This window comes from Danio rerio, chromosome 14 (genome assembly GCF_052040795.2).
Source record: "Danio rerio strain M-AB ecotype USA chromosome 14, GRCz13ab, whole genome shotgun sequence".
Classification (NCBI taxonomy): domain Eukaryota; kingdom Metazoa; phylum Chordata; class Actinopteri; order Cypriniformes; family Danionidae; genus Danio; species Danio rerio.
Window position 1 is genome coordinate 6,261,435 of NC_141034.1, and position 21,640 is coordinate 6,283,074.

General features: G+C 34.4%; 1 protein-coding gene across 4 annotated transcripts in view; it reads right to left on the minus strand.

Moving 5' to 3' along the window:
- Positions 1–5,267: 5,267 nt before the first annotated feature.
- The window catches only part of tlx2 (T cell leukemia homeobox 2), a 33,936-nt gene continuing 17,563 nt past the window's right edge, over positions 5,268–21,640 (minus strand). For 3 of the 4 annotated variants that reach the window (XM_087280063.1, NM_153651.2, XM_087280064.1), the window contains 3 exon segments: positions 18,418–18,655; positions 7,945–8,125; positions 5,268–5,656 (listed from right to left, as the gene is read on the minus strand). In XM_087280063.1, coding sequence (XP_087136189.1) covers positions 7,946–8,125; positions 18,418–18,655 — 418 coding nt within the window. In that variant the 3' untranslated portion in view covers positions 5,268–5,656; position 7,945. 4 annotated transcript variants of the gene reach the window in all.

A 21,640-nucleotide genomic window follows, 5' to 3' on the forward strand; every position in this document is an offset into this window, starting at 1 on the left:
TAGAGCCTCGGCTCAGTTGACGTTTCTGTGTGGAGTTCGCATGTTCTCCCTGCGTTCGCGTGGGTTTCCTCCGGGTGCTCCAGTTTCCCCCACAGTCCAAAAGACATGCGGTACAGGTGAACTGGGTAGGCTAAATTGTCCGTAGTGTATGAGTGTGTGTGTGAATGTGTGTGTGGATGTTTCCCAGAGATGGGTTGCGGCTGGAAGGGCATCCGCTGCGTAAAAACTTGCTGGATAAGTTGGCGGTTCATTCCGCTGTGGCGACCCCAGATTAATAAAGGGACTAAGCCGACAAGAAAATGAATGAATGAATAAACTAGTGATTGTCATTTTTGAGTTAGATGCTAATGGTCTGATCCATTTCAATTATTTATGCTAAGCTAAACTAAAAGTGCTCCAATCAGACCCGGAGATGAGTGAATTTTAAAAATGGTGAAACTCAAATGTTGAACTCCGGGAGTTGTAAAATTAAACTGATTTGTGGAGTGTTCCTTTAAGAGTTTTTTTTATTATATGTTAGCTGTAATGATTACTTTATACTTAAAATTACATTAAACTTATTTGTTTAAATAAGTTTAATGTAATTGTGTAAACTTTAATGTAAACTTAATGAAATGACAAGGCTATAAAGGCCATATTTTGTTCACCTGAGTTTTTAAGCTAGTTTACAAAAGAAAAAAAAAGGATTTTAGAAATATGTCTATGGACAGATTTACAAAAGTTTAAAGAACTGGAGAAGTAGTTTTATTTCGGCTACATTAAAAGTATTTATTTATTTTTTTTAAAAAGCATTTTAAGGTCAAAATTATTAGCCCCTTTAAGCTTTATTTTTTCGATAGTCTAAAGAATAAACCATCATTATACAATAACTTGCCTAATTACCCCTAACCTAATTAACCTAGTTAAGCCTTTAAATATCACTTTAAGCTGTATGGCAAAGATAAAATAAATCAATTATTAGAAATGAGTTATTAAAACTATTATGATATATATATATATATATATATATATATATATATATATATATATATATATATATATATATATATATATATATATATATATATATATATATATATATAATATGTGTGTATGTATAATAGTTATTATCTATGTATAAATGTGTTGAAAAAATCTTCACTCCAGTAAACAGAAATTGAGGGAAAAATAAACAAGGGGGCTAATAATTCTGACTTCAACTGTATATGTATTCCTTTTTAATGTTTTAATGTATACTTAACCAAAAAATTAAAAAATGAACACATTACTTGATCAATAAACTGCTAAATTATTTTGAATGTATTGATAAACAAATGAAATTAATTACATAATACTATTTACAAACCAATTATTGAAATGAAAAGTTATATCTGATAATGTCAAAATTATTAAATGTTTTTGAAGAGAGATCACAGTAGTACAGCTTAGGCTTGCACCCTTGTCCTTTACGCACTGAAATTCCTCCAAATTCCTTGAGTCTTTTAATGATGCAAAGCACTGTTGAAGGTGAAATATTTAAACGTCTTCTTATCTTTCTTTAAAGAACATATATTTTAAACATTTTATTCATTTTCTCATGTATTTGTTGGCAAACTGGCAAATTCTTAGCCCATCTTTGCTCCTAAAGGACTAGACCTTTACTGGATGCTGCTTTTGTACCAAATCATAATTACAATCACCCGTTTCAAATCACATCATTATTATTTATCCGTTATCTCTTTACTAGTACTAAAGTGCTTCTGTCCCTGTCCTAATATGTTTAATAATAAAATAAAAATCCTAAGGAACACATTAAATAATGTTTGTTGTATTGTCTCCAATGAAATACAAGTCAAAGTAAATTCAGAAATCACTACTTTTTTTTATTTACCTTTTCCAAACTGTCACAACTATTTCTGATTTGGGGTTGTGTGATGAATAATATTATTAACTAATGTTGGACCCTTATTGCTAATCATAAAATGCTCCATTGTAACGTCTTCTGTTATCTCCGAAACAGTTTCCCAGATTTTAATATGTTTAATTAACCTGCCCTAGAACAAAACCAGAAAACCATTACGCATAATGAATTTTCAAACGTGCCGATCGCACATGTTTTCCAGCGGTGTTTCCAGTCTGCGGTTTCTGCGACTGCTGGTTGTTTTCTGAAAGCCACAGGCTGTGAAGTGCCGTAATCAGTTTACAGCTTTAGCATTTCCTGGGAGATGCAGTCATGTGTACAACAGAATGTAAAGCCTCATTTAGTGCGAATAAAACGGCCATGATTCCTCGTCCCTCCCTGTGTAGCGTGGATCTCACTCCTCTGTTTGAACCAATGAGGAAAGAGCTGTTTTGACTGCTGCTTGTGTTCACTGAGATCTGATCAGTTGTTTACCCCTCTACAGTGTCCGGGTGGACATGGGTGACGGCTGCATTCAAAATATGCATCAAGAGCTTTGTTTTTGTATACAAACTGAACTTGCTGGTTTCTCTTTAACAGGTTCTTACATGCAATGTGTGATGATTTAAACTAATACGCTGAAAGAAATAGATTTATTCATTTATTTTCCTTCGGTTTAGCCTTTATTTCAGAGGTCGCCACAGTGGGATGAACCACCAATAATTCTGGCATATGTTTTACGCTGTCGATGGCCTTCCAGCAGCAACCCAGCACTGGGAAACACCCATACACTTTCATAGACTACAGGCAAATTAGCTTATTCAAATCACTTTTGACCAGCCTGAACTTACAAGGAAACGTAAGTATTTTACGTTTTGTCAATTTAGTGACTAATTCGTACGAATTTAAGTCTAGTTGTATGAAAATGAACAATTTTAATGGTGTGCCACTCAGCCCCATCCCTAACCCCAACTTTCGTTTGGTGATGAGCAAATCGTATTAAATTGTAAGAATTAAATCGTACAAATTCATACGAATGAGAAACTAAATCAAAAAGTTCTGAATTGCCGTGAGATTGCGTTTCCCGGTGGAAACCCACATGAACATGGGGAGAACATGCAAACTCCACACAGAAATGCCAACTGGTCCAACCGGGACTCAAACCAGCGACCTTCTTGCTGTGAGGTGACCTTGCATACCACTGAGCCACCGTGCCGCCCCAAAATGATTCATTGGATTTACTCAATTTTTTTAAGGTAAGTGGTTGCTAACCATTTATATGGGCTGAATTTAAAAAACACATTAAATGTAATGTTCAACTTAATTTATTTGTTTAAATTCAGCCCATTTAAATTGTTAGCAAACACTTACCTAAAAAAAATAGTAAATCCAATGAATCAGGTTTTTTAATGTAGGTATACTAGTTGTACTTTTTCTTATTAGGAAAATGAAAATTTTAAGCTTAATTTCCTGAAAACAACAACTGTGGTGGCTTTATCTGTGGTTTGTAGTGATGCAAAAGATTTTTAAACGGGTTTTTAATCTTTTAGATGACACAGACTCCAAGTATGACCATTTTCATGCAAGGGACCCCCCATCTTATAATGTAATGGCCACCTTTAGTTTCTTGTAAAACAACCTCATTTATACGGTGGACAATTCATGTTTGTTTTGAATAATTATTTTTGGATGTATAAAGTGTAATATGGTTTTTAATAAACCATTTATTTATTTATTTGCACAGTTAATTACTTGTTTTAATCTTTTTTTTTAATTTTAGTCAAATGTTGAAGATATGTTTTCTGAGTCCTATTCAGAATTTTATTGTTTATTATGATCTAATAATATTCTAAATTTCATAATTAAGTTTTCAAAGAAATAACCAATTATACTGTGTGTGTGTATATATATATATATATATATATATATATATATATATATATATATATATATATATATATATATATATATATATATATACATACACATACACACACACACATATATATATATCTATATTATACAAATGCATTCACTCGTCGGCCACTTTATTATGTACAACTGTCCAACTGCTCATTAACGCAAATCTCTAGTCAGCCAATCATATAGCAGCAACTAAATGCATTTAGCATGTAGACATGGTCAGGGCGATCTGCTGCAGTTCAAACCGACCATCAGAATGGATAAGAAAGGTGAATATAGTGACTTTGAACGTGGCATGGTTGTTGATGCCAGACGGGCTGGTCTGGTCTGCTGATTTACTGGGATTTTCACGCACAACCATCTCTAGGGTTTACAGAGAATGGTCTGAAAAAAAAAAAATCCAGTGTTCGGCAGTTCTGTGGCCGTAAATGCCTTGTTGATGCCAGAGGTCAGAGGAGAATGGCCAGACTGGTTCGAGCTGATAGAAAGGCAACAGTATCTCAAATAACCACTCGTTATAACCAAGGTATGCAGAAGAGCATCTCTGAATGCACAACACATCCAACCTTGAGGCAGATGGGCTACAGCAGAAGACCACACCAGGTGCCACTCCTGTCAGCTAAGAACAGGAAACTGAGGCTACAATTCACACAGGCTCACCAAAACTGGACAATAAAACATTGAAAAATTTTTTTTTAAAAATTATTTATATATTATATATATATATATATATATATATATATATATATATATATATATATATATATATATATATATATATATATATATATATATATATATATATGCACTCCTAAAATAAAGGTACAAGAGCTGTCACTGGGGTGGTACCTTTTTAAAAGGTACACATTTGTAATTGAAGGGTCCATACCTCAGACGTATATATTAGTAAGAGGAACACTTTTGTACTTTTTAGGTACCAATATACCTTGTGGTATTAATATGGACCTTTTAGGTACAAATTTGTATCTTTTGAAAAGGTACCCCCCCAATCACAACTCTTTATCTCTGAGAGTATATATATATTTAGATTTTGATCACATCTAAAATATAAAATAAAAGTTGTATTTACATAATATAAATTAAAAAATACATGCATAAGTTAATATTAGTTAAATATTTTAACATAAATAAAATATTTACAGGTAAATGATACCAATAATATTTATTATAATTAACAATATTAAATATTGATGTAAATAATTTTTATAGTTTGTTTTTCTGTATAAATGTGTGTTAAATGTGTAGTACACACACATATGTTACATAAGAACAAACTTTTATTTTGGATGCAATTAATTACGATTAACCTTTGTCCAGCACTTAAAATAAAAAAAATCATTATTATTTCTTTTTTTTTTATTATTTCTTTTTTGTTTTTTTTGTTAGTACTTCCTTAGGTCTAAGGTTGAAAACCCCTGTTCAAGGAGGAGGAACCAGAACAGTGTTAGAAGTCACAATTCTTTTTAATATAAAACACCTTTAAACGTCACGTCATGAAGAATCCAGAGAGAGAGAAAGAGCGCCTCTGTAATTGCTTCCAAAGTGCGTTTTAGGAAGGACTCCAGTTTGACAGAACTAACCGTTTTTAGTCCATCTCTTCATACAGGAAATGTAGAGAACATGCATCACAAACACATCTTACAAAGTCCAAAGGGGGAGAACAAAACAAACACAAATAAAAAGAACAAGAATGAACGAGTCTGGGGTTGAGTCAGTCTCCTCGATGCCAAATGGCACGTAGACAAACAGCCGTCTTGATGGGTGAAATTCATCAGACAGCTTTGCGGTTTGGGGTTGGAAAGGACAAAGCCCGTCCCTCTGTTAGATGGGTAGCTGAAGAAAGAGGAACGAGAATGTAGCGTAAGGGACGAGATTAGTTTTTGTGTTTATTTCCAATTTAACTGGAAATACATTTTTGATCCATGCCAAGATTTAAAGGAACACTGCATTTTTGGAAATAGGCACATTTTACAAGTTAAACAGTTGGAATTTAGCTTAGCTTAGCATAAATCATTGAATCAGATTAGATCATTAGCATCTCACTCAAAAATAAAACAGTTTTGATAATTTTCCTATTTAAAGCTTGACACTTGTGTAGTTAATCATGTGTACTAAAACTGACAGAAAATGAAAGCTTGCTATTTTCTAGATTGAATTGCAATGATAGGAACTATACTCTCATTCTAGTGTAACAATCATGAAACTTTAGCTGCAGCAGGTGGAATTATATTATGCAGCAATGTTGTCTTCTTGAGGACTATTTTCAGGTACTGCGTAAAATCAATGTGCCTGCTTCAGCGATGGAATATATTGAATATTACGCCAGAATGAGAATATAGTTCCTATAGTTTCTATATCTGCCTAATAAGAGCTTTTTATTTTCCATCAGTCTTAGCACACAATATAACTACAGAATAGTCCCGCTTTAAAAGAGAAAATTGTCAAACCTATTCGCGTGTGATGCTAATGGTCTAATCCTATTTAATTATCTATGCTAAGCAAAGGTAAAAGTGTACCTACTAAACCTGAAGATCACAACTGTTTCATTTTCCGTCAATCTTTGTACACAACGTAACTAAGGAAGAGTCCAACTTTAAACAAAAAAATGTAAAATTAGGTTTTTTTTTGAGCAAGATGCTAATGGTCTAATCCTATTCAGTGATCTATGCTAAGCTTAGCTAAGCTAAAAGTGCTCCTAATAAACCCAAAACTTTTTCTTTTTTTATGAATCTTAGTACACGATGTAACTACTAAAGAGTCAAGCTTAAAATAGAAAAAAAATTACTTTTTTGTTTTGCGTGAGACGCTAATGGTCTATTCCGATTTATTAATTTGTGCTAAGCTAAGCTAAAAGTTGCTCCTTACAAACTTGAAGGTCACAACTTTCCATTTTCTATCAGTCTTAGTACACGATGTTACTACTGAGGAGTTCAACTTTAACAAAAATGTAAAACTTTATTTTTTAAGTTTGAATAAGATGCTAATGGTCTAATCTGATTCAGTGATCTATGCTAAGCTAAAAGTGTTCCTGCCAAACCCGAAGATCACAACTTTTCATTTTCCATCAATCTTAGTACACAATGTAACCACCGAAGAGTCCAACTTTAAATAAAAAAAGTCAAACTCTTTTTTTTTCTTTTTTTTTTTACGTTTGAGTGAGATGCTAATGGTATAATCTGATTCAGTAATCTATGCTAAGCTAAAAGTGTTCCTGCCAAACCTGAAAATCACAACTTTTAATTTTCTGTCAATCTTAGTACACGATGTAACTACTGAAGAGCCGAGATTAAAATAGAAAAAATGTAAAACTTTGTTTCGCGCAAGATGCTAATGGTCTGATCCAATTCAATGGTTTATGCTAAGCTAAAATAAAAGTTCTCCCGACAAACCTGATGATCACAACTATTTATTTTCCGTCATTCTTAGTACATAATGTAACTACTGAGGATTCAAGCTGAAAATGTCAAACTTTTATTTATGTTTTGCGCAAGATGCTAATGGTCTAATCTGATTCAATAGTTTATGCAAAGCTAAGATAAAAGTGCTCTTGACTAACCCGAAGATCACAACTTTTCATTTTCTGTCAATTTTAGTAGACGATGAAACTACTGAAGAGTCGAGCTCAAAATGTCAAACTTTTTTTTATGTTTTGTGTGAGATGCTAATGGTCTAATCTGATTCAATGATTTATGCTAAGCTAAGCTAAAAGTGCTTCCAACAGACCTGCAAATTCTCAGCTGTATAACTCTATAAAATGAGCCCATTTCCAGCAAAATAAAGTGGAGTGTTGTTTTAAATAGGCATGTTTGTGTTGGGGAAAAACTGATAATTAAACACACAAATAAATAAATACAGTTTATTATTTTACCGGGATTGTTTAGTGATTTTAACCTCATGCTACTGAGGCTATTAATTCCACACAGTAGCTATATGATTGAAAAAAGATTTTTTTTTTAGGTCTCACTGAAAACAAAAAATCTTATGGCTTCGTGAGTCCCAATCAGGATGCCAGATCCACCCAAATTACGTTAAGCACTATAAATCCGTTCTCGGTTAACTATAGCACACACAATGAGAGCTGCGGGTCAGACCACAGATGCGACTGAGGTGACCGACGTCACCTTATTGTCCTCTGCCCAGGGCTGTAAGTTCTGCAGGGCATAAAGCGAGGAGTTGTGAAGGCAGAGCGGGTCTTGTTGGAGCGGCTGACTCAGGGTCTTCTGAAAGGCCTCCTGCTGAAGCTGCAGCATCAGACGGTTGGCTTGCTGTCGCTCGGCCTCCCTCTCCTCCGCTGTCTGCCTCCTGTCAGCAGAGATATTTAAGTCAACATAATTACACTGCTGCCTTATTTTTTCAGTTGAATCAAATGAACTTTTCTAGTCATCTCGACTTACATTATTCAAACTGACTAAAAATGTTAAGTTAAAGGGCAACTATTTTACCCTTTTTTAAGATTTAAGAGAAGTCTTTTGTGTCTCCAGAATGGGTTTGTAAAGTTTCAGCTCAAAATACCCATCAGATATTTTATCATACCTTACAGAATGTTGGAATTTTCTGCTCTAAACACAATGGGCCCTATCATACACCTGGCGCAATGTGGCGCAAGGCGCAACGCAATTGTTATTTGCTACTTTCAGCTCGGCGCAAGGGTCATTTTGAGGCATTGCACCACACTGTTTAAATAGCAAATGCATTTGCGCTCAAATGTGCGCCCATAGACGTTCTGGTCTAAAAAAGCAGGCGTGTTTTGGCGCGTTGCTATTTTGAGAAACTGTAAATAGTCTGTTCTTTAAACCAGAATAAAGTCGGTCTATTGTCTGGCGCAAAGTACGCCTGGCTTACACACTACACACAAGATGTAGAGCAATACGCAAATATCTTTACATATGAAAAAGATAGAATATATTAAGGATGTATATAATAAGGATATATATAGGATATAAATATAAATGATTAAAATATTACAAAACATATTAATTTCTAGCCTACAAGAATTTAAAAACCACTGCCTTCATAATTTCTTCATCTTGGGAGGCTTTTTCAGTTCATTCAATTTGCTTTAGTATAATGTTATTATTATTAGCAGTATTATTTATTATATCCATATTTATATTTGTTTTATTAAAAACAAGCTTAGATTTGTCCACCTGTCAGATTTTAGACCATATGGGGCATAGCAGGTGTGTTTGGAAATAACTCAGTATTTTGACCACACTTCGTTATTATTGTTCATTTATTCAATTGCTGGAAATTAGAACTGAATTTAGAAATAGTTTTGAAACAAATCTTTGCGCTTAACAAATAAAATTAATTATTTATAGGCTAATTGATGTTTCTGTGCGTTAAGGTTTCCCTATCCACGAGAGCAAAAGTGAAAGTGAACTTACTTTACGTCATGTAAATAGCAAATGCGCTTATTGTGCGACGCAGCTGGCTCTTAAAGGGAATGGGAGATGAGACTCTGATTGGTTTATTCTCAAAACACACCTATAACTCATAAAAAAATAAACTCAACCCTTTTAGCCCATGCACCATGGCGCAAAGCGGATTTTCCCATCCTTATATTAGAAAATATGGATTATGATACTCTCTGAATGCGTTTGCGCCCTGCGCTTTCCGTTTTGCGCCCTGCGCTTTCTGTTTTGCGCATGGACCGTCAAAATAGAGCCCAATGTAGCTGTTTTTATGGTCTGTGCATTTAATGCTAGTTCTCCCCGCCCACCATTCCCACATGCCTGTCGGAGTGTGCCTTAATGTTGTGTCAGATAAACAGCACAGTGACAGAAATGAAGGAAGCAGATCTCACGTCATATTCATGAGAAATGCTACAGTAAGAACTATCCCAAGCCAGGTAGCTAAGAATTCTGGCCCAGATTTGGCCTAAAGCTGGCACAACAGGCATTCATCCGGCACTGGCATACAGCATGTGGGCCAATCATGGCCCAGCTTTGGCAGAGATGGAACCGTCAATAAGGCGGCACTCAAGACTTGGGCCAGATGTCAAATGTAGTATTTGGCCCATATGTTAAAAATGTATATGTGGGCCACGTAAGTTTGGCTTAACTTGACCCACTTTTAAAATACATTTAAATTATTTTTGAGTAAAGAAAAAATTCTACCAATCAGGTCGCTTCGAGAAAAAGCATGGCCATAAAGCGAAATGCTTCATGGGTTTATCAAATTCTTGGCAGTCGTGACATACCAACATATCTGGCCCAGTTTAGGCCCAGTTATGGGTTATTAACTTGGCTGAGACTTGGTCCAGATATGGTCCATGTTTGGTTCTTGTAGGAAGACAGACTCAGTCCAGTCATGTACCGTAGTTCTCTGCGGCATGTGGGCCAAGCAAAAGCTAATTGTGTGGGCCAGTTCTGGGCCAGAGAAACTTTGCTATTGGGGAATGATTATTTGATGCATTTGTCGTGGAGTTAATTCAAGACTTCCTGCAATGATGAGTCACACACAATGTCATTACAAAGTTCACGCTTTTGCATGCAAATGTGACAGGATACAAGTTAATCTCCTCTCCTGTATGGATATCCGTTATGTTAATTTACAAAATAAACCTGATTTAATGTCCACAAACCGGGATTGAAGCCTCTTCTTTTATAATTGTACTGATATGCGGCTGTGGTGAAAAAGTAAAGACGATAAAATGGTTGTTATTCATTACAAGCATACACTGTTTTAAAAACCTTTGAAACTTGAGAAACTCGCTCTTGATCACAATTGATGATGATTGATGATCACAGCGTGCTGATAAGATCTTTTAATCCCAGTTGCTTTGCACACATCCTGTCTTGTTGATATAATCATACGAGTTACTGCGAAGACATGTTACTATGCGGCTGTCAATCAATTTGGTGGGTTGGGAAACCGCACTCCTATGTCAAGTTGCGGTCGGCCTTAAAATGGGAGGGATTTGGATCCTATTTTAACGCCAGAAAAATAAAAAAAAAGAGACTTATTGTGTTTATATCACTCCAGTATGACTGTGGACACACTACACCCGCACACAGTTCTGTCCAAACAGCTTACAAAATGAAAAGCATTTCATCACAGGTGGCCTTTAAACTTTGGACAGCTTAAAATGTTTTTAGTCGAAACCCGATTAACTTATTAAAATTAGTAAAAGCAACATAAAGATATTTGTTTATTTGTTGTCTTATCTTGTTGTCATTAATTTTTTACAGTGTAATATACGATTCTTAGGTGTGATAACCTTGGGTAAAAATATCACTGTATTGTGATTAAAATATATTATTTTTAAATGTCTGAGTAAAAAACAGCAACTTTTTTTCCTTTATTAAACACAATATGTAACATTTCAAATATTTTTGAACAGTACATTCATTCATTCATTCATTCTTTTTCCCTTGGCTTAGCCCCTTATTTATCAGGGATTGCCACAGTTGAATGAACCACCAACTATTCCATCATTTACATTTTTATATTTATACAATTTACACATATTTACACAGCGGATGCCCTACCAGCCACAACCCAGTTCTGGGAAACACCCATGCACTCTCACATTCACACATGCACACTCATACACTAAGGCCAATTTGGTAAATCCAATTCACCTATAGTGCATGTCTTTGGACTGTGGGGGAAACCGGAGCACCTGGAGGAAACCCACAACACAAGGAGAACATGCAAACCCCACACAGAAATGCCAACTGGCCCAGCCGGGACTCAAACCAGCGACCTTCTTGCTGTGAGGTGACCTTGCATACCACTGAGCCACCGTGCCGCCCCAAAATGATTGGTCGGTGATTGGTCGGCTTGGTAGTGCTGACGAGTCTGGGCGGGACCGAGAGCCGCGCGAATGGCGCGACGCCGCGCGAGCGATTGTTTACAAATGTGGAGTCCCGTGAAGGAGCTCCGGATGGAAAGTTTTGTTTTGTGTTTACCTCATAGTTAAAGTTGTTGCACGTCCGCCGGTTCCTGCCTCAAAATGAGCGAGTTTGAGCCACTTGTACATCCCGGAAGTGTTCAAGAAAAGCGAAACAGCAGCGAAGAAACTCGACACAGAGGAACATTTACACCTTTACTGCCAACTAGCGTTTCGAAAGTGTTAATGCACACCGACAGAGACAGCGCGCAGAAGTATAAATGCACAGCCACGCGCGTTGCCTGCGCCGTGGGTTACGCCGGTCACCTGACGCAGAAGTATAAATCAGGCTTTATGCGTCAAACGCCGGCGTATGGTACGGCGCTAACGAATAGCCCTTCGCCGTGGCCGTCGCTGACGTGCACCTCTCAAAAAATGTAACTACATGTCACAACGACGCGTAGCGCAAGCTCTGTGATTGGTCGGCTTGGTAGCGCTGACGAATCTGGGCGGGACCGAGAGACGCGTGAATGGTGCGAGCCTGATGGAGCTATTGTTTACAAGTGTGGAGTCGCATGAAGGAGCTCCGGATGGAAAGTTTTGTTTTGTGTTTACCTCATAGTTAAAGTTGTTGCACATCAGCTGGTTCCTGCCTCAAAATGAGCGAGTTTGAGCCACTTGTACATCCCGGAAGTGTTCAAGAAAAGCGAAACAGCAGCGAAGAAACTCGACACAGAGGAACATTTACACCTTTACTGCCAACTAGCATTTCGGAAGTGTTAATGCAGACCAACAGAGACAGCGTGCAGAAGTATAAATGCACAGCTACGCGCGTTGCATGCGCCGTGGGTTACGCCGGTCACTTGACGCAGAAGTATAAACCAGGCTATAGAAGGAGCGCTATCCTGCTGAAGAATTTGCCCTCTCCTGTGGTTTGTAATGTAATGAGCAGCACAAATGTCTTGCTACCTCAGGCTGTTGATGTTGTCATCCACTCTGTACATCTCTTACATGCCCTCATACTGAATGTAACCCCAAACCATTCTTTTACCAAACTTGACTGATTTCTGTGAGAATCTTGGCTCCATGTGAGTTCCAGTAGGTCTTCTGCAGTATCTGTGATCATTGGGATGCAGATCAACAAATGATTCATCAGAGAATTCGACCTTCTGCCACTTTTACCAAATGATCAACTAGACGTCAAGTTATTATTTGTTGCTCTTACAACTGGAATTGATGACAAGACTTTTGTCAGGTAGTGTACATATGCAGGAACAGTATAATAGAAACTTTAAGCGTTTTTTTTTTTACTTGATTTTGACGTAAACCTTAATCTGGTTATCATCCCATGCCTGAACATGATGTTCATTGACCCCATTTTTGAAGCACACAAAAGCAGATTATGTAGACTATCATGTTTATCTAGTGCAGGTCCTATAGGCTGGTTTTAATTACCTGGAGAGATCTGAGCTCTCCGCACACACACATGGCTTTGTGAAAAATAATTGTCATTTTGAATGAAACATGTGAATGCTAATGCTTCTGTACATTTAATAATGGCCCAAATATACACACAGGGAGCCTGTCGGAGCTGTCAGAATAATAGATAGGAATATTATTATTTAAGTGTACATGACAACACAATGAATGAATGCTGTTTTATTGGTCCAGGGACATGGTTTGTTGAATATGATTAATCCTTTTATCAGATGTGTTGACTGAAGGGAATAGTCTGTCTATATACTTTTGATTGCAATCATTTGATTTGGGTTTTAATTGCGTATGACATCCTGTTTTGATTCTGCGTCAAATGATGTTGAAAAAAAAGTTATAAGTGTCTTCTTTAATGAGATAGTTCACTTAAAAATGAACATTTACACACTTTACACTCTCTCGAATGGCATCAAACCTTTGAGTTTCTTTCTTCTGTCAAACACAAAAGAAGATATTTTGAAGAAGGCTGAAAATCGGTAACCATTGATCACATTGTAAGAAAAACAAATAATATGGGATTAATGGTTACAGGTTTCTATCATCCTTCATAATATCCTCTTCAGTGCATTAACAGAATAAAGAAAGTCATAAAGGTTTGGAAACACACTGAAGTGAGTAAATAAGTAATAGCATTTTCATACTTGGGGAAGTTCCTTTTAATGGTTCAATTATTGTTTTATGATTGTTTTTGTTATATGAATCATCGTTATTTCATGTATAGCAGATCAATACTTATATATTTATTTATGTTTACAAAAGTATTAAGAGGCCAGCCGAAAAATGATCTGGACTGATGATTTATAATTATGTTTCTCAGTGAAGAAAAAAATTAGGAAGACATGCCATCAGTACAAAACAAAAATATATGTTGAATCATTTTAGAACAGAGATGGCCGAAGTAGGGCCCACCGGCCAAAGTTAGCCAATGGTAACCTTTGATTTGGCCCAGCATACCATCTTAAAAGAGTGGGAGAATGATCGAGAAGTGGTTGGGGCGAATGCTTTTTGACAGAGATTGTCATTCAGAATTTATTGTAGCCTTTTGTTTCTTTGTTTTATTGCTGAGCAACCAAAAAAGCCAGCTTAAATTAAATGTTGTCATTGAATCAGACCTTTAAAATGTAAACACTGTCACTTAATAGATTAAGGGCAATGCACAAGACATCCGCGAGCAAATCAAGGCACAGCTTGAATTCAGCATTGAACTCCATTGTGTTATAAATGGGATTGGTTATGTTTTTACTGTAATAAGTTCATTATAAAATTTTCTAAATTATACTGCATTAGTTTAAAGCAACATTTTCTACTTAATTATTACCTAATAAATTAGTAAATTACCCATGGGAAACTGAATATATGGTTTATATTTTGTCCACAGTCCTCAATCAAGTTTTATAGGAAAAACTTTGGGCAACCCTGATTTAGAGCCTCTGTTCATACAATTATATAAAGATGCCATGTTTATACGTATTCATGTGTTCACATCGGAGGAGTTTAGAAATCAATGTTTGATGGAATAACCAGTTTTTTTTAACCACAACAAATGGCAACATTTGCTATCCTTACCAATCATAATTAATAACATATAATATAATTATATATTATATTAAATATTCATTTATATATAATATAATATAAAAATATATAATAATTAGTGTTTTATAGCAGCACTGTGATCTTTCAAATGATTTTTATTTTTTAAATGTGGCTGTTTTTAATGGTTTTACACACTGTAAAAAAGCCCTGGTTGAATTAAATATTTAAGCTGAATCAAATTAACCTTATGAGTCAATTGAACTTGTATTATGTTAAACTGACTTAAACAGCTTATGTAACTAATGAAATTAAGTTAGAGCATGATTAACTTAATTAAAAAAGTTAGAATGAGCTAAAATCATATGCTGTCAAGACTAATTGATCATATAACATTTTTTCACAGTGAATGGATAAGATTTTCGGTCTTAATTTCAGTTAGTTTCTTTTAGACTTGAATTTATTTTATGTCAGTTAGTTGGCATGTTAGCTTCAGTTTAATAATACTATTTTATAATATAACATTAATAATTAATAGTTAATCTAAATTTAGTTTTATGTTTATTAACAGAATCCATTTTCTTCAATTAGTTGAATGGCTGAATGACTAAAGATGTCTACTGTAAAACATGGTAAAAATCTGTCATAGTCAGATAAAAATCATAAACAGGACACATTCTGATATGGAAATAAATAAATTTGAATAAATAAAAGTAAATACAACATGAATAAATTAATAAATAAATTTTAAACACTGAAATACATGTTTAATTTTGAGGTATATGCAAATAAATGCATTGAAATAAATAAAAGTAAATACAAAATAAATACAATTTTAAAATCTGAATTACACTTAGTTTTGAGACATGGAAATAAATAAAAGTAAATACAAAAAATAAATAAATAAATAAATAACATTTTAAAATCTGAATTACACTTTTTGAGGTGTAGAATTTGTTTTTAAATAAAAGTAAATGCAAAATAAATAAATACAATTTTAAAATCTGAATTATACATAGTTTTGAGGTATGTAAATAAATTAATATAAATAAAGAGGTAAATGTAAAATAAATAAATAAATAAATAAATACAATTTTAAAATTTGAATTACACAGGCTTGAGGTATGGAAAAAATAAATACATTTAAATACATAAAAGTAAATACAAAATAAATAAATGAATAAATACAAAAACACTTTTAGTTGTAATGCTTGAAACCTGTCTGAACTATGGGCAAAAGAACTGAAAGTCAGATTTGGTGCAACATGGTTCTGGAGAACTGCTGACAGGATTTGAGTTTGAGTAATCTGTCCCCTTATATGCAAAACTAATTTAAATGCACAAAATAAAATGTTTGTCCTTTACAGCACAGCTTAAATGTGATTTATTATTTTATTAAAAGTAAAAAATGTTAATTACCATTAACATCAGGCTGTTCAAACTAACTTAACATACACCTTTAACGATTTTTGTAAATTGTATTTAACTGTGGAAGTGGAAAAATGAGCTGTATTTTACTGTAGGACAATTATACAGTATTTTACTGTATTTTAAAGTTGCATTGTGAAAATTACTGTATATTTTACAGTAACGATATACAATACTGAACATACATATAGAGCAAGATAAGTGGGGCTGTGATTGTAAATACAGTACTCTTGTTGATTTACAGTAAACTACTGTAGATTCTACAGGCTGTTGTTAAAGGTGTAGTTAAAAAAGCCTATATAACACTTGTTAGGGTATTTTATTTTTTATCTTTTAAGAGCAAATTAAGGATACAATTTAACAAAGCGTTTTAATATTTTATCACATTCATATATACACAAATATCTAAGTGCAAAATGGAAAATGCAAGCAACAGCAGCGTGCTCCATGCAGGTTTTCCAGTTTTGTCTTAATAATTTTCAACTGGAGACACTCTTTGCGAATGAAGGATGTATTTGTGTGTCAATTGTATGGGTAACAAGCCCGTGATCAAATGAGCCAAGTGCAATCGCATTACCGTGATGCGTTTAGCCGTGACGTGTGGCTAATGGACGGCAGGTATATGGAACAATGACTTAAACCCTCATGCTGGACACATTTTGGCCAATAAACTCTGTGATTTTCATGCACCATTGAGGAAAATGAATTCATTCCGACTTCTTTCAGAGTTGCTGCTATTGATATTCAGGTTTGGTTGGCATCCAATAGTAGTGATGTAAGATTTACCAGAACTTCATTCCTAAGAGAGCATCTAAAAGCAAGTGACCGCGCTAATGAATGCTTCCCAGCAGCTTTCAGCAGATACGGATAATTGTTGAATTAAGTCGAGCTCCATAAATATTGATGAGTCGGCATACACTGAAGCAACCGTAATAAATTTTGATTCGTTAAAGGCCATGACTCAGCTTCATTATAAATAAATCACGCTCAGCCATGCTCTCGGTCTTTATGGCAGCCTGTTGGTAAAAACCAAAGGTAAGTAAGCCTGCTCTTAATTAGATTGGCCACTTATTTGCTCTAAAAGAGCCAACAGCAAAAGGTTGAGTAGATTATGGGGGGAGAGGATGGACATGCTCTCAATTATTCAGAAGTATAGGTTCTGTCCTGCATGGGCAGCAAGTTTCCACCGAGCCTTTTAAGAGCTTGAAAGTTTCTGCTTGGTCAAGGCAATCTGAGGCCATTGTAAAATAAATAATCAAATAAAATGCAAACCTCTGCACAAAATGTCTCGTCCACTTAAGCTCATTCTTGGCTAAATTAACTGCTGTTGAGAAACGCTGCACTTTTGAAAGCCTTTTATTCAGATGTAAGTCATTTTAATTATGTCAATTAGAACAATCTACAGGGTTTAAAAGCTGCAGTTGTTCACATAATCGCGGGATTGCGAGTAAATCATCGTTAATGCCATTTAAAAATGCATTGCTTGTCAAATGTGTGGAGGATATTATTTTTAAATGTTTTTATTTAATGATTTTATTCTTAGCTGTTTATTTGATCAAGATACAATTAATAGCAACATTAGTTAAATGTTATGACAGTGTGGTTTTTATTTTTGAGAATATATTTATTTAAAAATTAAATTAAATCAATTCATGACTGTTTAAATTTGAGTGTGTTGCTAGCATCTTTTAATGATGTTTTAAGAAATTTAAAGTATATTTTATCCATTTAAAGTATATTTCATGAATAAAAGAATTAAGAACACACGTACACAGCACAACACAATGACAATGTTTCTCAAACAACAAATAAGCATATCAGAATGATTTCTGAAGGATATTGTGACACTGGAAACTGTCATTAAAAAAAACTAATAATAATAACTAATAGTAATAATTTAGAAAACGAAACTGTTCATCATAATCATAAACTGCATTGTAAACAGGCTTTATAAATTATAATAATACGTTCTAAATGTTTCTGTTTCAATATGTGTTGAGCAGTTAATGCAGCTTTAGAGAGTAAGAGATTTCATTAAAAATAAACACATTTCGACAAGTCTGTAGAAACAAAACAAGCCGAGAAATTTTAGCTCTGAATAAACAGGGTCCGCAAATGAAACTGAAATAAAAATGAGCAAATAAACTTCAATTCTACTCAGTAAAACTGCTCGTGGTATATTGTTGGGCTATAAAATTGTCAATAACAACTTGACAAGAATATTTAAATCAATTTTCTTTGCAGTATTTATTAGACACCGTTTTGAAATGATGTATTTGAAATGGTCCTTGTATTCACTGACCTCCATTTTGTTCTTCTGTTTTGAAACCAGGTTTTGACTTGAGCGTCTGTCATCTTCAAGGCCTTGGCGAGTGTGGCGCGCTCCGCGGACGCCAGATATTTCTGCCGGTGAAAGCGTTTCTCCAGCTCGCAGATCTGCACGCGGCTGAACGACGTACGCGGCTTTTTTCGCTTCGGTGGTGTCCGGTTCTGGTACGGATGACCGATCCGCCGTGTGACGGAGAACGGGGACAGAGCAGCTGAGAGGGAAAAAGAGGAACTATGTGTGAGTATAACATTCAAAAATAAAATGTAATCTGTAACATTTCCAGTAACATTCAAAAAGCCAATAAGTAATGACATAATTGATAATTATATTTATGGTGGGCCCTGTAGCTATCACTGAAAAATATATTTATTGGATTTACTAAAAAAATGTAAAGTAAGAGCACTAAAATAAATTATTTAAAGATGATTCCTTGGGTTTACTATTTTTTAAGTTAGGTGGTTATAAACAATTTATTTGACCTAAATTTAAACAAACAAATTAACATTACTAATTTTAATTTGTTTCAATTCAACACAAATTTTGCAACAATTATGCAGAAATCATTTTTCTGTGTGTTTGCAAGCAATTTATATGATCAGAATTTAAACAAACAAATTAATATGTAGTAAATTGGTTGTTTAATTCAAATAAATTGTAAGCATTTGCAAGTTTAGTAGCCTACTAAAATGTTGTATATACAGTAGTATAGACTGTAAAAAATCAGTTCCACACAAAACAAAAATCTGTTTTTGATTATTATTTTTGTTATGTTTTCAGTTTAAATTTTTTCTTATTGTAATTTTAAAGTCTTGAATATGTCGTTAGTTTATGGTCAAAAACGGCACTGCATCCGTCATAACAAATCCAAGGAAATCTCCTTGGTCAGTAGGGCATAAACAAACAAACAACAGGAGGTCATCTAAGGTGTGACGCTGAGCCATGCGGCTATATAATGAAAATGCACTAGCTACTGCATCAAACTGGATTGAAAGATGAAAAAAATAAAAACAAACATCAAAATGAATTGATTTATAGGCCTGGTAATGGCGTGAACGTTCGGCGCGCACTTTGCTGACGTTTAACATCTTAACCCCTCACTGCTGCTAAAATTGGCTACTGTTGTTGCCTATAAATGTTTTAAAGCTAGTGTATGTGAAAATTATTGTATTTTATGTCATTGTGCTTTAATAGTAGGCTAGTTATAATAACATTTATTATCCTACATGTGTTTGACCACCTGGAAATTAAATTACAGCTTAAACTCATACTTTGGTTTCTTAAAAAAAAAGACATTTGAAAGTTTATGTTTTAAAGAAGAAAATGCGTAATTAAAGTTACAGAAGTTTAGGTTTATATGAGAAAACTATTTTCCTGTATTAAATTTATTTTTTATCGTTCATTTATTCATTCATAATATTGAAAAGTATATTAAGAACAAACAATAAGCAAAATTTGTAAAATTAAATTTCATCACCAAACATTTCGCCTATGAAATTTTCAAGCGGACATTTTTGAAGTATGTCCATGAAATATTATGATGATGAATAAGGATTATTAGATTATTATTACAAAGATTTGTAAACGTAGTCTATTATTCCTCTATTGTAAATAACAAAAACGTACATTTGTTTCGTTCAAGTTTCATTAGCAGACGATGTAAACAAAACGGTTTATGTAGGCCTTTGTGATTATTACACTTCAACGGAAAGGAAAGAAACGTTCAATTGTGTTTTACCGTAATGTTACTACTTTTACTATAAGCACTTACTTTTGCTTGTGAACGTTCAACTAATTTTGGTGAAGTTAAAAATGCCCATCACGCTTAACTTTAACTATGTACGCTGTAAAAAAAAAACAAATCGATTAAGGCAAGTTTTTTCCATTCAAGGTTTCATTGCTTATCCATTATTCATGATTTTACAACACAGGTCTTGATTTTTGCATTTTTATTTTTTGTGAATGTGTTTATTTGACTACCTTCACACCTAATGTGCATATGTGAATAACAGATTTGAACACCATGGCAGACACACATTTTCTAAATCTAGCCAACACTCACATAAGTATTACAGCAATATATAGTTCTATATATACTGTATATAACAGTGTACGCTTGTGACCTTTCCGCTAAACGCTAACACACTTGTTGGAAGCATGTCAAAACATCTAATTGGTGGTTAGGAGTCAAACTGTTTCCCTTTCTTATGATGAGTATGTGTGGCAAACTAAGTATCTGGTGAACTCAAAACACATCTATCTCAAAACATAGGATTATGTTAAACACATTTAAAAATCCACTATAAATGGGTTTACCATTCAAATACATTTAGCTGTTCATGCCTGAATAGTTTTCTATATTTAAAATAGCAGCATATAAATAATAATTAATTAGCGGTTCATTCCGCTGTGGCGACCCCTGATGAATAAAGGGACTAAGCTGATGGTAAATGAATGAATGATTAGTGTTTAATATGTGCTGCAATTTAAGTGAACGTTTCCATAGCAACGCTGATGAATATGTATTAAATAATTATCCCCGTTTGGTGACTGTCTCAAATGAAACTGATACAAATGATTTGCATATGCAAATAAAGCTCAGTAAATGCAAATAAAGTTTAATGTTCCAAATCAAATGCAGGAGTAGAATAATGTGGACATTGAATGCAATTAATCAATTGTTATTTGGGGGCTGCACTGATCTCTGTGTGTGTGTCTGTTTGTGTGTGCGCGCGTGCGTGCGTGCGTGTGTGTGTTTGGCGAAGGGAATCTAATATGGAACATTTGAAAAATATATTTACAGCAACAGCATCTGCGTAGCACTGATATAAACTTGTTAAAAGTTAAAATAAAACTTATGCTCTAGATTCGCGTTTTAAATACTCTAAAACATGCTGGTTCGTATTCAACATGGTCAAATGTGGAAAAACTTAATTGGTTATTATTATTATTATTATTATTATTATTATTTGTATTAATAATATTATTTAATAACATATTATTGGGCAACACGGTGAAGAAGCAAGAAGGTCACTGGTTCGAGTCCCGGCTTGGTCAGCTGGCATTTCTGTGGAGTTTGCATGTTCTCCCCGGTTTCCTCCGGTTGCTAAGGTTTCCCCACAGTTCAAAGACATGTGAAACTAAATGGGCCATAGTGTATGAGTTTGCATGGATGTTTCCCATTACTGGGTTGCAGCTG